The 20,188-nt window shown below is 39.4% G+C and overlaps 2 protein-coding genes across 2 annotated transcripts in view; both read left to right on the forward strand.

Moving 5' to 3' along the window:
• Window positions 1-343: 343 nt before the first annotated feature.
• On the forward strand, window positions 344-4,186 carry fbxl15 (F-box and leucine-rich repeat protein 15). Its single transcript, XM_057359120.1, has 5 exons — window positions 344-460; window positions 1,501-1,660; window positions 1,800-2,302; window positions 2,513-2,707; window positions 3,027-4,186. Exons 1-4 carry the CDS (start codon window positions 396-398, stop codon window positions 2,700-2,702), a joined length of 918 nt encoding a protein of 305 aa, XP_057215103.1. The 5' UTR covers window positions 344-395; the 3' UTR covers window positions 2,703-2,707; window positions 3,027-4,186.
• A 1,482-nt stretch (window positions 4,187-5,668) lies between these two features.
• The window catches only part of LOC130569438 (PH and SEC7 domain-containing protein 1), a 42,546-nt gene continuing 28,026 nt past the window's right edge, over window positions 5,669-20,188 (forward strand). The window contains exons 1-3 of the mRNA XM_057359092.1: window positions 5,669-5,957; window positions 17,065-19,370; window positions 19,791-19,908. Of these exons, the coding sequence (XP_057215075.1) occupies window positions 17,733-19,370; window positions 19,791-19,908 (1,756 nt within the window). The 5' untranslated portion in view covers window positions 5,669-5,957; window positions 17,065-17,732. The remainder of the gene's footprint in view (window positions 5,958-17,064; window positions 19,371-19,790; window positions 19,909-20,188) is intronic.

Below are 20,188 nucleotides of genomic sequence, written 5' to 3' on the forward strand. Positions count from 1 at the left end.
ATTTTTTCTATGAGTAAAACTTAAAAATAAATTCATTATTTATCTGTACTTTTGGTTTGTACTTTAGTGTGCTTTTGTGTGTCTATCAATATTACAGGTGCATTCAATCATTCTTTCAGTATTAGAAACTTTACAGATAAAAAACTAACTAACTATGATGTTAATTATGTTCAAATATGTGCGTAACACCCTGACGTTTATATGGGTTAAACATTTAAGTGTGTTTTTTTAACAGTACCGATTCAATCTGTAAAGTAACGGTTTGCTGTAATGCTGGCGCACCTAATCCTCCAGGTCGCTAGATGACAGCAGTGCGCCACCGCGTCCTCGTGAATCAGGCTTAGCGCGCGCCGAAGCAGAACCCGGATGTTCGGGTGGTCAGCTGTTAATCAATAATGACAAATAATGAAGAAAAACTCAGCATGGAGCAAAATCCTGATGATCGCTTGCCGTGCAATAGGTATATTTATACTTCCTAAAGAGAGACTTATTAAACGGAGACCCAGATATTTGTGCACGTATTTAAAAATAAACGCGCATCATCCACATCAGTACTCAAACGCTTGCAGTCAGTGTATGAAACTGTGTCAGCTGATTTGAATGCATGCTGTATTGTTCCTCATGTGTAAAGTCATATTTACACCGTATCGCAGTGCAAATGAAGAGTTTGGTTCCAAAATGAGATAACTCCGTTTTTATTTTTTTTACAAAAATCATGTTTTTTATTATTGTGCATTGACTGCATTCCAATTAATATCAATCAAACTGCAGTTGATTTGTTTCGATTTAAGCCATAATAACAAAAAAATACGGCTAAATAACACGATTAAAACATGATAACAAAATAAAAAATCATGGTTTTTGATTTATTTTTAAAAGGGGGTTATCTCGTTTTGGAACCAAACTCTTCAAATACTGAACAATATAACAGTTAGTGTAATATACACTTTCATATAAAAACGGCCAGTTAACATGTAATTTATTTTTTAGTGTTTTGTGCATTCTGCTAGAAAGTACAAGTAGTGCAAATAAATACGGGGTTTTTTTGTTAATCAAAGTTGTGCAAATGTATATATACAGTACATATGATATTTACTACAAATATATATGTCATATACTGTATATATACATGAAATAGTAGAATATAGAAATAAAAATACAGTGAAAACAGATTTACAAAAAATACACATTTAAATAAGAGAAGTGACATAATATTAGTTAGATATGCTGGAAACATCGATTAAGGGCAAATGTCTGCGGAATGCACTTAAAAAAAAAAAAAAAACATCTAAAATTCTGTGTTTTGTGTGCAGCTCAGTTTCGTTTTGATCACATCATGGACATAACCTTTCTTCCTGTGGCATCCATGTTTTTCTGTGTCTGTCCTTCTCTATATTCTTTATGTTTAAAACAAAATGTCCATTTGTGAGCTACACTACTGTGGTGTTGTCAGTCAGATTGCTGATTCATGTGTGCGTTGTGTATTTTGTGTTATGACAGTTGTCAGCTGCTGGATTTGCCCTGGGAGGATGTTTTAGTTACACACGTCTTCTGCTACCTGCCGCTGCGTCACCTGGTCAGCCTGCAGCACGTCAGCAAGAGTTTTCGCTCTCTCGTTCAGGTGTACCTGGCCAACTGCCGCACATTCGACCCTGCACAGGTGAGACGCTTTTCACACCCGCAGCGATCAGTCTTATAATATTTCTTAGATTCCACACTGACTGGCGTTTATGATAATAGCTGATATGGATATCTAACGTTTTGGATGCCACTATATTTACCCTTCTTGCATTACTCAGACCGGACCTCACATTCCCAAAGAAGCGTTCTGCTCCATGCTTCACAACAATCAAGTTCTCCATCACCTCTGCATCCACAACTGCTCTGATTGGATCACAGACAAAGAGCTGTTGCCCGTGATTGGTCAGAACCAGCACCTGCTGCGCGTGGACTTGCGGGGCTGCGTGCACTTGAGCCGTCACGCTCTGGTAGCCGTGTCTCTCAGCTGTCTTCGTCTGCAGCACCTGAATCTTGCTCACTGCGAGTGGGTGGACGTCTTGGCGCTCCGGAGCCTGGCGGATCACTGCTCGGACCTACGCTCGCTGGACCTGACCGCCTGCAGACAGCTGAAGGACGACGCCGTGTGTTACGTGGCCGGGAAGTGCCCGGCGCTTCGTTCGCTCTCGGTGGCCGTTAATGCGAATATAACAGACACAGCGGTGGAGGAAGTGGCCAAACGCTGCAGAGATCTGGAGACGCTGGACCTCACTGGCTGCTTACGAGTACGAAATGAAGCTATCAGGTGTGTTGTGTGATTTTTCAGTGCACCCAGAATTTCTTTTGAAACTAAACTGGAAAAGCATTTGTTCGGGAACAGACAAGACCACATTAATGAGTCATTTTTATAGTTGTGGATGGTTGTGTGTTGACGCACTCGTCTGTGTTATAAAGATGCAAAAACTTTGTTTAGATCTTGACTAATTTTGGATGAGACATTGTGGTGTGTTTGCAGGACGCTGGCAGAGTACTGTCCCAAACTGAAATGTCTTAAAGTCAACCACTGTCACAACGTAACAGAGTCCAGTCTCGGTGTCCTGCGCCGACGTAATGTGGATATTGATGTGGAACCTCCGCTGCAGAGAGCGCTAGTGCTGCTGCAAGATGTCGTGGGATTCGCTCCGTTTATTAACCTGCAGATTTAACAGGAGTGAGTTACTGGTTTAGAACTAACATCCACATCAACACAAACTCAAATCTCACCTTGTGTCATTTCATAATTCATGTTTCTGGTGTTTTGTGTATTGTGTTTCTGTGTACAATATTGCAGATGAAAGTAAAATAATTTGCTTTTCATATGACGTTCCCTAGACAGTAGGCCTATAGCCAAACAATGAAATTCAAAATCAAAATATGTGTCATTTCAGCTAACTTCAGATGAGCATTCGAGAGGATTTTGTACAGTTTTTTGAATCCCATCATGGAGATTTGTGCGCATGTCTTAATTGAATGTTTGTTTTGTTTTATAGGAATTGTCTCTGGAATACCGACACGCACATTTTTACACCGATGCAATTTCACTGGACATGAAATCGACAGTAAATCCACAAGCGCTTGTGTGATTTGGCGTATTTTAGCATTCAGGCTGTATTAGATCTGCTCCCCAACTTTATTTTTGAAATACTCCAGGAATACGGAGGAACGTTTGGGAAATCCATCTTATTTATTGATGCAGCTTTCCTTGTTTTCATGCAGATACCAAATGCTGTATAATTTTGCACTCATGAAATACTGAAATACTTGCACTTTTTCAATACATCTTTTGGACTAACAGCATCCCCCAGCATTATTAAACCACAGGATTTCCTTTCTGTTTAATATCACTTATGAAAAAAACAGATAGCGGATCTTTCAAGAATGAATCCTGGAACAATCGAGTTATGTTTTACAGAATGCACACTGTGTTGTTTTTAGTTCCATTCATTTAGTAATGGAAAATAATGTGCTAGCATTACGTTAAAGAATTACATTTCCAAAACAATTCGGACTTTTATTACATTTGAATGATAGTCTCGAATGGAAAACAATTAAGTGAACTTCAGTTTGATATTTCAGACTACTAAAATTCACTCTTGTGTTTATGTGGAAAATACAGTATAACATTGTTTTATTACACATGAGAATGCAATTTGTCAGACCATTTTCATGTTTAAATAAGACAAATTGTACTTTGTATATTTGATCCACTAACACACACAGAAATGTTAACTGTCAAACTAGATTTTTTTCTGCTGGTTTTGCTCCACATGTCGTTTTGGTTATATTTCATAAAGATCAAAAATGAACATAATTCTTCATAAACTGAGGTGAGTTCAGTTTAAAGGTTTATAAGTGTGCTTATTTCAAATGCTGGGGGTCTATTTAGGACCACTATACTATACAATGTTGCTTTATTCTGAGTATTTCAATAAGACAGCAGGGCAGTTGTTTTGTTTTCATTTGTATTTTTTATTTTGGGTAAAAAAATGTATCACGTTTTACAGTATCACAAGTGATGTTTGCACATGGGCTTTGCTTTAATGTTTATTGCTTTTGTATAATTGTGAAAGCACTTGTTGCAAACGGGCGATTGTAAATTATTAAGTGAAAATTAATGCAAAGTGCTGAGAAAGTATAAAGTGGTATGTAAAACGACAAATGTTTGTTATTTCTTGGTGGGGTGACATGACATTTAAACACGGAGATTTGAATGACACTCATTTACCACCAGAGTGCATATGAGGTCAACAAAAGCAGTTTTTCACTTAATGTATACACAAAGCCATCTTACTTATGATCCATGATAGGACAGGGTTGTCACAGCACTGCAAGTGTTGAGTGCTCCACATTAACAGAGGAAAGGTGGTGCCCAAATGACCTGAATTACAGAAATTTTAGGCATGAAACGTATACTGGTGTAAAACAGTTTTCATGTGCAAAATAAAGAAATAGGGAAAGAAAATGTCAATATAGGCAAGGAAAGGTGTAAAATATTAACCTGGCTGGCACCATATGCTGTGCGTTTGAACCTTTAGCTCAGTAGGTTTAACGTCATACTGTGAATATGAATGTTTATGTGAGCAACTTTCATACATTCTTGTAAAATCTAGTCAAAGATTATTTATGCAAATGGACAAACACAGCATGCATAGCTCCTGGCAAAGCAGCTGTATCTTGTGCCAACACTTCTGTATATGCGTAATTATGTGTGCGTGAGAGTGATGCACGAGACAGACGTGTGAAAACGCATTCTGTCCTTTCTACTGAGAGAGAAAAGAAACTTGTTTTGCATCTTTATCATTAACAGTAGTGAAAAATCTCATTCATTAATCAATCTATAATTTTATTAATGTGGTTGAGTCTGTGTGCCTGCTGAGACTCGACCTGAAAAACTCGTCACAACTGTCACGAGAGCGCGCACTAAGCATGCGTGCGTCCGGATTGCCATACTAACGCCATAAACGCCCTGCCTACTTCGAACTACATTTAGAAATATAAAAAGTGTGCAGAATGGATATTGACAAGGTGTCTCGAAATGGGCAGGACATAACAGCCCGTAAGGTATGGAATTTGATGTCCTTTTTTCGTATGCTTGTTTTTTTGTTTGTTTGCATAAGCTTCCAGAGCACAGAAGACAGATGAAAAGGTCCAAGAATGATTGTAATAAAAATGTTAGGCTATACAGAAGATAAGTACATTTCATACAAATGTGACATGTCACAATGTGTAAAAGTAGTTATAGCTATACAGAAAAAGCAATATAGAAACAAGTTAACATTAAATGATAGAAAATTATCAAATATATAGAACATTTTGAAAAAAAAAGTTGTACAACATTGCATAATTGTCTTGCAATTTCATCATATTATGTCTTGGAATTCACAGATTGAAACAATTGATGTGCAATCATGAAGCCAGAAAGTCCCAATGAAGGTTTTTTGAGCCAGTAAGCGCCACCTGAATGGAAACAAACCTTCTGTCTAATATAAAACACTAACAGTTTTGGCCACTGCGCGCGCTGCACGACTTTAGGAGCAGTGCGGTAGCGCGTCATTTAGGACACGCCCGGTGCGTTACCGGTGGGGCGGGTGAGAGAGAGAGAGAGAGAGAGAGAGAGAGAGAGAGAGAGAGAGAGTGAGTGAGTGAGTGAGTGAGTGTCGGCGCGCTCGCGCTGGTACACGCCGATGTGCGACTCTTATTAGTTACAAACACACTCTGCACTCTACTTTCCTTCTTCCCCTAAAACACGAATGCAGGGCAGTGGCGAAGCACAGACTGGACTCCCCACACAGACCCGGTTAGAGTCCTCGGATGATAGAGATGAAGAGGATGATGATGATGATGCGGTACGCACGCGGACTGCAGTAACAGCAGCAGGGACAGACCGCATTCCGGTATCCATCTCTCCACCTGAGACCCCGGTGAGGCTCGATGTGTTTCTTGCGTGTTTGCTGGGTTATTTATAGATCGAGTATCCCATGCATTGGTGATGGTGCTGATGCATGCTGCATGCAGAAGCGTTTTCAGCTGACTGTCATGATCAGATTCGTGCTGGATTAGTGTTGATTTACATGAGATGTGGCCTGATATTGCACGTGCTTTACAATTGGCCTTTAAGGCACAAATGGGAGATTAATTTGCCACTGTTGTAAAGCAGTGGGTTTGTACGTTTGTGTTAGAAAATAATGCTGGAAGTTTTTCATGGAGATTGTGGGAATCAACCAGTTGATCATTCTAGGACATCGAGGTCATAACTCAGAGATGTGTGCATTCATTGTGACTGATGCTCCGCACACCTAAATGATTTTATTCTGTTTAACCGTAGTCTGTTTTTATGTACTCTTATGTTGTATTATTTGACGTGTCTGTCAAATGTTTGTTGTGTTTTACATGGCCTTAAAAAAGTCCTGCAGGTGTTTGGATGAAAATCTCTGCAAGTTGCTGTAACATCGGCTGCAGGTGCGACATTACACTGAATTGAGTCTTTGAAATTCCAGTTTGTCTCCTGAATTAAGGTAGACAACAAGATGCAGAATGGGGAAAATTATGATGTAAAGAAATTCAGATAATGCCGGAAGAGTGGATTCGAGCAATATATTTCTTGCTGAAGAAAGGCCAGTACTCGAAAAGCTCCCCAAAGTCTCCAAAATGGAGGCAAACATCATGAAACAGCTGAAGGCTTGTCTTGCAATCTAAGAAGTTTTTTATTCCTATTTTGTTGAAAAACCTGTTGTGTCGTCCTCCTGTTATTCCAATTCAACGTCGTATGGGGTGTGACCGCCTTTCATTCAAATCCCAACCCGAGATTGGTAAAGAAGTTCATTCTTAAATTCAGACTTGACCAACAGATCAGTCCTGGAATCTGTAATAATGTGTTAAAGCCGCAAAACTCTGTTAGGTCCGATTTCATCTGGTTCGGCGGCTCTGCGTTGATTCCACCCTGTTGTCTGTCCGCTGGTGGCAGAACAGATGTTGTCCCCAGAACGACATTCTACTCCTTAAGGATGATGAATTGGAGAGGCTGAGAGAGAGCTGCAGGTTTCATCGCTGCGGGTTACGAACGGCACGACCTTTAGCGTGCGAGAAAGAGCCGTAGAACACAGAACCTGTGCAAAATGACAGACGGAGGCTTTAAACAGAGGAACAGGAGAGCGATGGAGTTGTGTGGTGTCTGTCTGAGGGCCAGCGATGATGTTTCGTCTTCATTAGCTGATGTTGCCTAGAGGTTTCAGACAGCTTGACGAGACTGAGATGTTATCCCGGTACAAACATCACTCTCTGTCTTAATCTCAACACTTTGTGTTCTGCGTGACCTCTCGAGGCTGGGATTCCTGTCATGTTTGCTCTTTATCATTTAATGATGATCAGACTTTGTGCTGGCACCATAAATGTTGTTTGTGTATGCATGCACATGTCGGTATGTGGACAACTCTTATTTTTTTAACACGGTGTTTTCTCTAAATATGAAAGTTGACATTCGTTTCAGACTTTACAGGTTGTAAATGTACCTTCATTTCAGTGATTCAGAGCACATATTTATTTACATATATTTGATTTCTTATTTGCTAAGAGCCATTATCTGTCCCGCTCTCTGTCTCACATGTGTCATTCTGATCTCTCTCTCTCTCTCTCTCTCTCTCATCAGTATGTTGTCCCGCCTGTCGTCCTCTCGCGTAACGTGCTTTTTATCAGGCCTGAGAAAATGAGCCGTCATGAAAACCTCATCTTTCCGCCTGCTGCCCACACGCGCCACTTTCTTCTCTTTCTCCTTCACACTTTCAATAACCTTTCGTACGTTTTCTTTCACACGCTCCCGTCTTGCTCCCACTCGCACCATCTGTCTTCAGACGAAATGAATCGGTCCTATTGGAAGTGCAATTTCGTTGGATGTGTAGCATGTCATGGCATTACATGAGTGAGATTTAAACAGATGTTTAGGCGTCCTGATAGAGGTGTGCCGGATGAGAGCAGGGAGCTGTTCTCCTTCATCTTCAAGTCTGTTGCTAAGCTGACATGATGTGACGCCAACGATCACCGCCCTAGACAATATAATGATGTTATGGAGTTCAATTTCATGCAACTAAAACTCAATAGAACAATACACACGTGCCCAATAACACAATGAGCATATGTTTGCTATTGTTTATAGATAGCTTACTTGAAGAAGTTTTTAAATCATTAGGTCCCCATCAGTTGATTTGCTGTCTAATACATGACATTTTATTTTAAGTTTGCTTAATTTGATCTCAAGTTAACTCACATTTTTCATTTGTTATGCACACATTTTCGTTTTGCATGCTCAAGTTTATGATTAGTCAAGCTAAAATGTTCTCGTAGAAGTAATCATAATAATAATTGATACAACACATCACTTTTGGTTATTTTCCTTGATTCATTTGCTTAAGTGTTGAACCCTACTCCATTACTCACCTCTTGTTGACATCTCGCATTAGAAATGAGACTCCAGGTATTTATTACAAAGTGTTTTTTTTAATTTAGATGGTCTGTCGGGCAATGTGAGTGACCGACTGTTAATCCTAAATGTAAATAATGACTCTAAAAGCATGTGTGTAATAGCTTTTGCGTGATTTGTTCTGTGTCGTGGCGCCCAGTTAAGTGTATAATTGTGTTATTTTGTGAAGTGGACATCATGAGGACTGAATTACAGAATTAGTTTTTGTGTGCGTGCATATGCATTCATGAGGTCTAATGTGACAGGTTGAGGGCCGAGGTGCTGTTTGAAGGTTGTTTATTGTGCTGATGAATCACGTTTTGGAATGAGATCAAATCTCATTTGGGGCCACTTGATTTTATTGTAAAATTGTTTCATCGGGTAAGTTTTCACCAAAGTCAAGGAGAGACTTGCTTCGCTGACACTCTTGTGTGCTTTGAGTCATTGCCATTGTATTAAATTCACCCACCCGGATAGTCGATAAATGAAATACTTTTTGTGTTTCACGCATAAAAGACGACTTCGGAACGACACAAAGTGTCGATGAGTAAATCATTACGGAGCTGAAGTTTTTGGGTGACCTGATTCATTGCTAGTCATACTGTAGAAATATGCTTTATTTTCTTGGAGGAAAATATGATTTCTTATTTTGGTAGGACACGCAGGTTAGGAATAGAGACACAGATGGATAGGAAGGTGTGGATGGGGCGTGTTTGCTCCCGGATGGTCTCAGATTAGCCGTGTTAATGGAAGAGCTTGGCTCAGACCTGCAGGTGTGTCTGTGTATCACAGGAGGAGGATATAAATCCTATTAAGTAGAGAAGGAGAAAGTAGGTCTTTAGCAACTGTGTGTGTGTGAGAGATTGTCTCAACCTTATACGACATTGGACCACATCAGCGCATGCTATTTTTGGCTCCTTATTTCTAATCTTTGCCTCACAAACACAAACACATACACGGATTCTTGCATGAAGCCGTATTTCATGACAGAAGATATTAAAATCAATATGAAATGTCACTCACACAACCTGTTTTGCTTCTGTAATCTGACATTATGAGTCAAACAGGATAGTCAGGTTGCAAAAAATGAGACTGGATTTTTTCCATCGGGGCCGGGCTGGATTGTGAGAAGTGGCCATTACGTATAGCAAAATAGACGTGGGTTGTTGGAAAGAGGTTTTCAGGGGGTGAAAAGTAATTGATATGCTGCACATGATGTCATTAGATAAAACGTTGTTTGAATTTATTAAATTGTTCATTATAAGACTTGAAATGAATGGGATAGTTCATCCAAAAGTAGAAATTCTCTCATCATTTATTCGCCCTCGTGTGTAAACCAGTATGTGACTCTTTCTCCAGTGGAACATAAAATAAGTTATTTTGAGAAATGTCTCTGTGGTTTTGTGTTTCATACAATAGAAGTCATTGGGGATCAATGTTGTTTGATTATCAACATTCTTCAAAATATCTTCCTTTGTGTCCTGCAGAAGAAAGAAAGTCATTCAGGTTTGAAATGACGAGATTGGGGAATAAACTGAACTATCCGTTTAAGAAAGTGGGGTCAATTATATTATTTTTAAATTGAAGCCCAAACTCTCTTTTTGTTTCTCTCTGTGTGAGTGTACGATTATTTTTCTTCCTGTTGTGTTGAAATAATATGTAGTTATTTGTTTTATAATAATTAATGCAAAATATTGCTGATTTGAACCATCACATGTAGCCCTTAAGGGTCCAGTATGAAATTTAGCGGCATCTAGTGGTGATGTTGCGAATTGCAACCAACGGCTCACTCCACCGTTCAGCCCTCCCTTTTGAAGCACTACGGTGGCTGACACAGCACTGCGATGTCGTCACGTTTTCTCTTCTATGCTAGTCTCTCAAGTTCTACAAATAATACACACCTACAAATACACAAACACTGGCCAATGTTACTTGCATGTAGCTTTGAACACACACAGAACTGTAAAGACAGGTGGTTTCAGACTGGTTCAACCATTACTGACTTCTGACCTTAAGGCTGATGGTATTATTATGGTAATTTAATATATAAAGTCACCTCTATCCCCTGACTCATACGTCTTTTTGACAGCACAGAACTGGTGTGGGAATTAAATGATTAGTTTTCTAACGGCTTGTTCTGGCGGATTAGATGTACCTGTGACTAAACTTTACGTTCCAGGTTGCTGCAGGTTTTCAACCTCTCATAAGGTTAAAATGCAGACTTTTTATTTCACCTCTCAGTTGAAAAAAATATCTATGCCGTTGTAAAATGTTCTAGATACTCGAGGATGAGCTGTAAGGCCTGACCCTGGAGAAAATGACATCACTTGTTTTTACAAATATATTTCAGAAATGAAGGCTAGTCATGGCATGTTCACGATGACACATCTCCACATTTTCTCCTCTGGAGCACAAGGACAGTTGATAAATGGCATGTGCATTCATGAACATTGCCAACTAGTACACGTCAAATCTTTGCCGTGTTAGTACAGTAGTGTGCTTATTTGGGACATTGCAATTTCCCAAGAAAACATGTTTGTTTGGTCGTCCAGTATTATAAGTCATCCCACATCACCTGTTGCAACCTGCTCTATTCATAGAAACATTTGAGATGTTGTGCTTTGTCGGTTTCTTTGGATGGAAATATTTAAGTGGAGAAAGAGAACGAGTGACAGAGAGAGATGGAGAGAGAGAGAGGCTTTTCATTCACATCGAGCTGTCTCTATGACTACAGCTGTCTGCTCGCTGTGCTCAACAAAACAAGTTTATAATTCAAGGCAAACATGCATCCATAAAAGTGCTAAGAACCATGTGGATTAGTCTGTGCAGAGCTTCACTGTAATAACTCGCTTTACTTGTATTCTTTTTATCGTCGTGTTCGTCTCGGCTACATCAACTCAACCAGAGGTGCACAGCTTACATTTTTGAAAAAAGCCCTTTTTATGTTCCTTTTCCAAAGTTTGCATGCATATATTTCAAGAAGATTTAAACGTATTTTAATATTAGATTCAGGTTCTTAACAAACTTGTATTTTGATACCTTCTTTTTACGAGACACTACATTTACATTCACCCATTTTTGTCAATCCGAATGAATTCAATCTGATTGCAGATACTTTCAGTGCTGTTTACATGTCCCCTAAATGTTGCAATACGATTCAAAAACTTGTTTACATGTACATTAAATTCATTCCGAACAGAACTTCTGTGCAAGCGCACAGCTAGGTTGCCAGATTCGTGTAATAAATCCACTCCAATGGCTATTCAAAACAATCCAAAAACTAGCTCAAATGACCTTGCATAGCCCAAATATCGACATCTGATGAACTACATTATTCCTCTTTTAACCCGAAAGAAACCGTTTAAAAACTTTTCCGACCATCCATGTACTTTAAGCATAGCGGGGCCTGGCAACACTGCACACGCATCTAACATCTCACTTCAAACTTCATCTTTGGATGGATGTATGTACTGTATGATCTCAATATATTCAGTATTTTCACATTTGGAATGAAAACATTATTATTTCGAATAATACTATGTACACGAAGGCTGTTCAGTCCGATTGAGCCATCAATCCGATCGCAAGTGGATTAATTGGTTGCATGTAATCGTGGCCATTGTGCATTTCTAAAGACGCGGGGATCTGAATATAGCCCAAACAAAAAACATAAAAAATAGACCAATAAATTAAAAAAGTGACAAAAACCAAAATTGCTAAAACTTTTAACTAAAATTAACACAAAAACGTAAGTTAACTAAAATTAACACAAAAACGTAAGTCTAAAAATAAAAGCTAATGTAAAACTATTAATAAAACTAAAGTCAAAACTATAATAACTCTGAATTGTATAATTGTACCCAAATATACTCATTTTCAATTGTCATGAATCAAAATCGCCTACAGTACCAATCTCTGAGTTTTTTATCCATTAAAATTGACCAAATTCTATGTGAACAAAGTCATTTTGACTCCATCTAGCAACGGGTTACTCTATAAATATTCATCCATGCCATTCTCCAGAAAAAAGCCAAGGACATTTCCAAATAAATGACATACGCAAATGCATTTCATTTATTTTGAGGTGAAACAGAATAGTCCACACATGATTCCATATGACATTTGGTTGTGTTCAAAACTCAGGCTGTGATATTGTTGCTCAAAGCTGTAGCTTGTTATTATAGTGTTTAATGCGTTCTTATTTTGTAATGTACTGTAAATAGGGTCCGTTTTAATTTCACGTTGTTGAAGGCATTCAGCAGTCGCGTGTTGTCCTCAGAAGGCCTGTCTCTCTCTCTCGGTAAGTGCTGAAGTGTCATGACTGTGGTCAGTCTGTCACTAATATTAGCACACTATCTTGTGCTCTATAAAGAGATGTGCTGCGTGCTTCTGGCTCAGTCAACCTGTAAACAGGCAAATACAGACACTTGGGAGGCACTGAGGCCTCAGAGGGACCATTAAATCTTCTCCGTCTTTCCTCCTTGACTGTTACATCAAGTGTTTGTGTTGCAGGTGACTTGTTATGGTGAGAGGAAGATCAGTCTGAGATGCACGGCCGCGAAAATAAAGCAAACGTATTATTAAACCTGTGCATATTTGACTCTAGAAATAAGATATTTTGCTTAAAGAAAAATAAAGCCTTTTTAGAACCATTAGGTTTTCTTTTTTATGTTAATGCTGATGTGTTATGTATTCTTTTCTTGACAATTAATTGCATATATTCAGTGGTCGAATTGTAAAAAAAATTCAAGGGGGATGGTGCGGTCAAATTTTTGGGTGTTAGGGGAGTGTATGTCTCGTACCTTAAACAACAATTACAAATTATGTGTAATTTATAAATAAATATTAAGAATTATTTAGGGCTGCTCGATTATGACAAAAATCTTAATCACGATTATTTTGGCCAATATTTAGATCCCGATTATTTAACAAAATTACTCATTATCTTTTAAAACAACATAGAAAAATAAAACATCTTGCCTTTTAAACTGTGAATTCAACTGAAAAAATAAATGTTAAGAAATAGCACAGCTGAACCACTACTGTAAAGGAAAGGGGTGTGCTTTATATACGGTTATATAAATATATATAATACGGTGGATTTATACCACAAGAAAAGAGATGATCCTTGCAAAATGGAACGCGGCACAATAATTGTTTTACCTCAATTATTTTGTTTTTGTAATTGTTGAAGGCCAAAATTGACGATTACGATTAATTTTCGATTAATTGCACAGCCCTAGAATTATTAGGACTGTAAGATTTATTCAACGAAATTTGAGCTATCCAAATATACAATCTTTTGAAACAAAGTCTCTTGATAAACAAGGCAAAAATAGAAATATTGCAAAATATTATTACAAATTAAAAGTGTTTTCTATTTGAATATATTTTAATAATGTACTGTAATTCCCTTGATGACTTTTCAGCATCATTGCTCCACAGTATGCCGTGTCACATAAACTTAAATGAGGTTTTTGACCAGTAAATGTGGGACATATACTGTTTTTTTTCCATCCTTACAACAATCACATCAGAGAGACGCTCTAAATGTGCGCGGAACTTCGTTCACAACAGAGACTGGGTGGCTTTATAATGTTTGACTGACAGCTTGATGATCCAATGAAGCTTCAAGGTTTAGTCGCAAGCTCTTTTAAACACTTTTCATTGGTTAAACATTCGCAAAACCCACAGACAGATGTAAAGTCTAAACAATAGTTATGATTTATTTAAAAAATCCCCTCGCATCCCCCTTCAATTCGAGCCCTGCATATATCTCCCCAGTGTGTATTGCAGTGAGTAATGCAAACAAGAATCTAATTATTGATAAATAAATAAAAACAGTATACAGTAAAATATAAAGTATATTTAAATTATGGTTGTGTCTGCTATAATGCTTTAATTCTGATATAAATAAAATATTATATTATCCACTATACAATTACCCTTAAGATTAATGATAGTTACAAAATAAAAGCCCTCTAAAGTAAAAGTTGCAATTCTTCATTGTAATGGGAATTTAGAGGAGGAAAATGTTCTTAATTGAAATAAAAATAGTTCCTGGTGTGACGCAATTCTGTTCACTTGTAACTCGTGTTATTCAACTGGCTGGAAAATTTCAATTAAAACAAATTCAAGATAGCCATTTTAGCTTATGCAGGCTAAAATGTGGACCGTATTAGGCGTGTTTCACTACATTTGTATCCTCGATTGTTTCTTTCAGTAAAGTGCAAAAATTAACATCCAACATTTTATATATGAACTTACAGAATAAGAAACTCAAATGTTTAAGCATAAGCATAAAAAATGGTGTTTATTGTCGGTCTGCTGATTGTAGGGCGGTATATCTTCAGTGTTTATCAGTCTGCCCCTACTGATGGAAGCTGGAACTACACCATTATTCTACAAAAAACATCTTCATCTGTCACGAGCACTAATGGAAATGCTATTCGATATCTCTCTTCAGGAATAATTGACCTCAGTGGAATGAAATATTATGGACCAATTTGTGCTCTACACTAATGCAAGGAATCTTTTATTATCTGTTTGATTGTCTGAAGTTGATTCTGTAGAGCTGTGTTTATTTACCTTTTTTTTGCCTTTAATTGTACAGCTATTGTTTTAGAGAGGACAGGAAGCTAAGTGGGAGAGAGAAGGGGGTGGGTTCGGGAAAGGACCACGAGACGGGAATCGAACCCGGGTCGGCCGATGCGCAACCACGCCACATGTCGGAGCACTGCCCACTAGGCTATCGGCTCCGACTTTATTTACCCTTTTTCCACAGCGGCAAAGTCCGAAAGACACTTTCACAAGAGCATGCGTGTGTGTTTATGGTGAGATAAATCACAAAATCATCGGGCGTCTCCGAGGCTTCAGGAACTCTTTTGTAGAGGACATTCTCCTGTCTCCAGTGAAAAGAGCACAGATGTGTTCATTTGTGCAGGTGCTCGTGTCTAAACCTGTAGCTGTATCTTTGTAACACTCGATTCTCATTGGTCAATAGCTTCAGTCTATGATTAAATAATGATTTGTTATCAGTGTTAATCGCTGACGCTGTGTTAGTTTGATGTTTTCTGTTTCACTCCACAGTCTCTCTCTCTTGTCATGATGCCTTCAACCTACTGACGGGATTATTTCGTGATGATCATCATCTGACTTTACATTATTCCTTGCATCACTGCTCCCTCAGACCTTTAAGGAGAGACAGATCTGTTGACAAAGTCTTGTATTGGTGTTGCTGAAACATGACATCGGTCCAATTTGGATGAAATTTTACTGGAATGTCTTTAAGCAAATTTTAGCAGTATTATTTATATATGTCTGCACTGATAACATTTCCTGTAGCTCAGTGGTTGGAGCACTGCTAGCACGCTAGCAACGCCGAGGTCATAGGTTCCATCCCAGGGATTGCACACACTCAGAAACAGAAATGCATTGTATAATGCAACGTAAGTCGCTTTGGATAAAAGCGTCTGCCAAATGCATAAATGTAATAACATTTGGAGTCCTGACTATGGCTGTAATGTATGAGTCATTAAGGATTAACACTCATGATGTACAGTAATTCTGTGTGTGTGTGTGTGTGTCAGTCAGTCTGTGTGAGGTTTCAGGGATTTATTTCCTCTACTTTTGGTAATTACGTCTGCTATTTAAACCAGACTAATTGCAGAACCGCTTCGTTAAAACGTATTTCTGATGGCCGCTGATGATATCATCTGATTGCTTCCTCTGTAATTGTTTTTTCAACTGATACGAAAAACATACTCTAGTTTTCTGCCACATCGTTTTTTTCTCTACAAGTTTCGGATGTTTATTTTCACAGCAGGCACATTTAGCAGATAGATAGTTATCATACGGTGTATTTGACTGTCAAAAGTTACTGTTGTTATTTCACATATCGCTAAGTGAAACACTGAACATCACTCATTGGGTAAAACTAAGGCAGCCTTTGTGACATCATCTAAGATGAAAAGTTGTTTAAAGTAGACAGTTGTTTTTTGTATAGTTTTAACTAGGGATGTAACGATTCACCGTGAGCCGGTTGAAAATCGATTATAATGTGTGACGATTCAAATCGGTTGAAGTGTGAACTGAATCGCAATACATTTTTTGAACAGCAGGGGCCGCCATGTTCACTGCAAACCAAAACGTGGACATGCTGATATTTCTTAAATGCAAAAAAATCCAAGTAAAGCACAGACAGTATTAGTTTGTTTATATTAAAGATACTTTTTCTATTATTAATTTGTTTTAAAATTGCTGTTTAGTTTTGTTATTTGAAATAAAATATTTTTATTATACAAAGAAACGTGAAGCATTTAAGAAATAATGCAAGGGAAGTTGTTCATTTCTCTAATTTGTTTCAACTCATTTTGTAAAAATAAATCGTGAATAAATCGCATCGTGAGATCAGAATCGTGAATCGCATCGCATCGTGAGCTGAGTGAATCGTTACATCCCTAGTTTTAACAAGTAGACTAAAAACATGTATATATATTTTATGTTGACATTAAAGATTCCTGACTTCAATAAATAATTTTATTGCAATTTAATATCTGTCTTTTTTTCTTTCTCAGGTGCGATGGCTTGTCCTCTCAGATGAAGTGTCTGCTCTAGCAAGAGAGGTTTTCTGAAGAACAGCGGCTTGAGGAACCAAAAATAAACTTGCACTGGAGTCTACAAACTGAGGATCTTTGTTCTATTTATAACGTCTTGTCCTCTTCTTTGTTTGTCGCCTATTTAATCTTGTTCTGTGTCACTTTGTGTTGGCTATGACGCCATGTCTCAAACTGGAAAAGTCCTTCATTTGTATGTGGAGGTGAGGTCCACACCCTAGCATGCTGGGAATGGTAGTTCCTGTGAAACCTCAGTGGAGGAGGATGGTCCGGTTGAGGCGTTTAACAAATTAGCGCAGGCAGCACCTGCTAGCAGCGCACAATCCTGTGGAACATACAAACCAAACGTTAGCTTCCGACTTCAGCCCTCACACGATTCCCGGGGTTCCCCACAAAGATGCAGCATTCCCCAGCAGGAGCCATTCCAGCAGGTGTCCAACAACATTGACAGTAAACAGTTGAAACATGCCCACTCTTTATCATACTCTGGACCAGGGACTCCTTGTCGAGCCTGCAAACATCACCAGAACACCAGACCAGAGGTTGGGCAGAGATCGGTGGTCACTTTCAGATACATCGAGAAGCCTCACATTAAAACCGTGGAGAGTCCTTGTAAGAGTCCCTGTGGGATGAAAGAAGGGAGTTATTTACACAAGAGGTGTATTGATCCAGTCTGTTCCGGGCCTGCTGAATCTTCCTGCAATAACAGTCAGTTTTACCAGCACTCTGGTTCTCCAGGATTTCATCAATCTACTTTGGATCCCATTGGTCAAGCCTCAACGCAACGAGCCTTGGAAGAGTTTGGCTCCCCCCTGCTGAGGTGCAAGTTTGCTCGTGGGTCTAACTGGAGTCCGAAGTCTCTCCAGCAACAGAGGGCACGTTGCCAATCCTGGGAAGGCTCATCTGTGCCAAATTGCAGTGCTTATCGCCATGATCCTGGTCCAGGCAGGGTAGGAGCTATGCGTGACATCCCTAAAAGTTCAGGGTCTGGTGGTTTCTCATCCCACACTGGACAACAACAGAAGTCCACATCCATGCCGCAAGGATGCTCCAACCAGAAACTTTCTTCAAAACAAGACTGTTCCACTCCAGTCAGTCAAAATTGGGAAACAAGTGCAAACAAGCCTCTGCTAGAGCAAAGGACCAGTTTGGCCAACACACCCACCGGTGGATTGAACCAGCTGAGTGGAAGCAGTAACTCGTCTGCTCTGAACAGTCCTGAGGTTGTGCGTAGGATCGCGGAGGAAGCCACCAAGGTTTCTACCATTTTCAATGAAGTCCAAAGTTCTCCACCACCTGCTGTGTTTGGGGGATCTCACCTGAACAGCACAAACTATGGGTATCCATCTAGAGATATCCATCACGAGTCCCTACAACAGAGTCCGGTGCAGATGGCTGTTAAAATGAACATACCTGTGCATGAACCCCAACCACCTGACTGTCCTACAACCAATGGGGTTCCTCCCCTCCAACCTGAAGCACCAGGTACCCAGCGTTTGGGTTTAGTTGAAGACTTGGCCCATCACATGTCTGGGTCTATCCCAGTGGACAGTGCCCCTGATTCCCCTGCCCTCCCTTCCCGTCTCCTTCGTTCAAGTCTGTCCAAAGCAGATTTGGGTTCTCCGCTGCGAGATCCGCGGCAGCTGATAGCTGACCTGCTGGTCACGGATAGCCCCACCCCGCACCGACACAAGACCCCACAGTACACTGGAGAGGAATGGACCCCTATTGACCCATGGTTCCTAGAGGAGGATGACTGGGGTGATGATGTCATCGCAGAAAGTATTGAGATATCCAGACGCTTGTTTATTGGTCAGAATGTCAACGATTCTCCAGTCAGCTGGACGTCCAGACAGCAATGGAAAGAGCAAGCAAAAACAGAAGTAGGGAAGTTTAGTTTGCCACAACCACTTGAAGGGACTTTAAAAAGTTGCAGAACAAGTGAAAAGGTTGAGGTGACAGACAGAGGAGGAAAGCATGTTAGTGACTCAGTAAGTGGAACAAACCATAGCCCAGTGGACAAAGTAGAGGGGATGACCATACTAACACAACAACAGAGGCAGACAGAATGGAGGAAAAGGCAGGCTTTGCTTCTAGGGCCGGTGGTTCTAGAGGAGGGAGATGGAGAGAGTGGAGAGCACCCCTGCCTGGCTGGGTCATCCCCGAGTTCCAGCGGAGTGACGGGGAGCCTTGGAGACAGAGATTGCATCTCACCTGAGTCCAGCCAGAACAGCAACCAGTCAGAACATCCCTCTTCAGGAATACAGGTGAGATGTGTGCGTACACTGGGGCTTTTATTGTGAAATGTGAACAGAATTTGAACTGTTCTAAGTTATTCTTTCGTAGACTGTCACTTTCAATATAATGTGTGAATGTTTGTAAAACCAATTGTGTACAAATTGTCACGTTCACACAAATGGACACTTTTGCTCCTCATTGCATCTGTCATGCTCTGCAAAAAATGACCTAGGATATTAAATCTTGGTTCTTTGGGTAAGAAAAATAAACTTGAATACATTTTATTATTTTAAGTTGAAACTTAAATTAAGTTGATTTGTCTTACTTCACTGGCAGACTCAACACCTCAGGTCATACATTAGCAGTTAAGAAAAAACAATTTAGTATTAAGAAGCTAGTTTGCTGCCTCTTGTAAGCTAACGTGAGTCTATTTTGTGTACGTGTTGCAGTCGGATGGTGGTTCCGTGATTCCAGGCCCATCTCTGCACTGTCAGAAAATCGCCCGCGCCAAGTGGGAGTTTTTATTTGGCACTCCTGCAGAAAACACTGCCAGCGGACGAGAAAAGAGTCAGTAGCCTCCATTTATCTACTTTGCTCACTTTAATAACATCAGACCCCATAATAAACCAATTAGATTACAGTACTAAAAGCTGATTGTGTTCAGACTGTTTACTTGTGTTACTCTCTTACCCCATATGCATTTAATGCATGAAAGCTGGTCAGCTTCATAAAGAGCTGTAACACTATTTAAATGAAATACTGTGAAGGAGCATAGATGAAAATTACATTAAGGTAAATAAAAGTGCCTTACAGTGTAGTCAAGATATACAATTGTTTGTGGGTTCCA

Source organism: Triplophysa rosa, linkage group LG18, assembly GCF_024868665.1.
Source record: "Triplophysa rosa linkage group LG18, Trosa_1v2, whole genome shotgun sequence".
NCBI lineage: Eukaryota > Metazoa > Chordata > Actinopteri > Cypriniformes > Nemacheilidae > Triplophysa > Triplophysa rosa.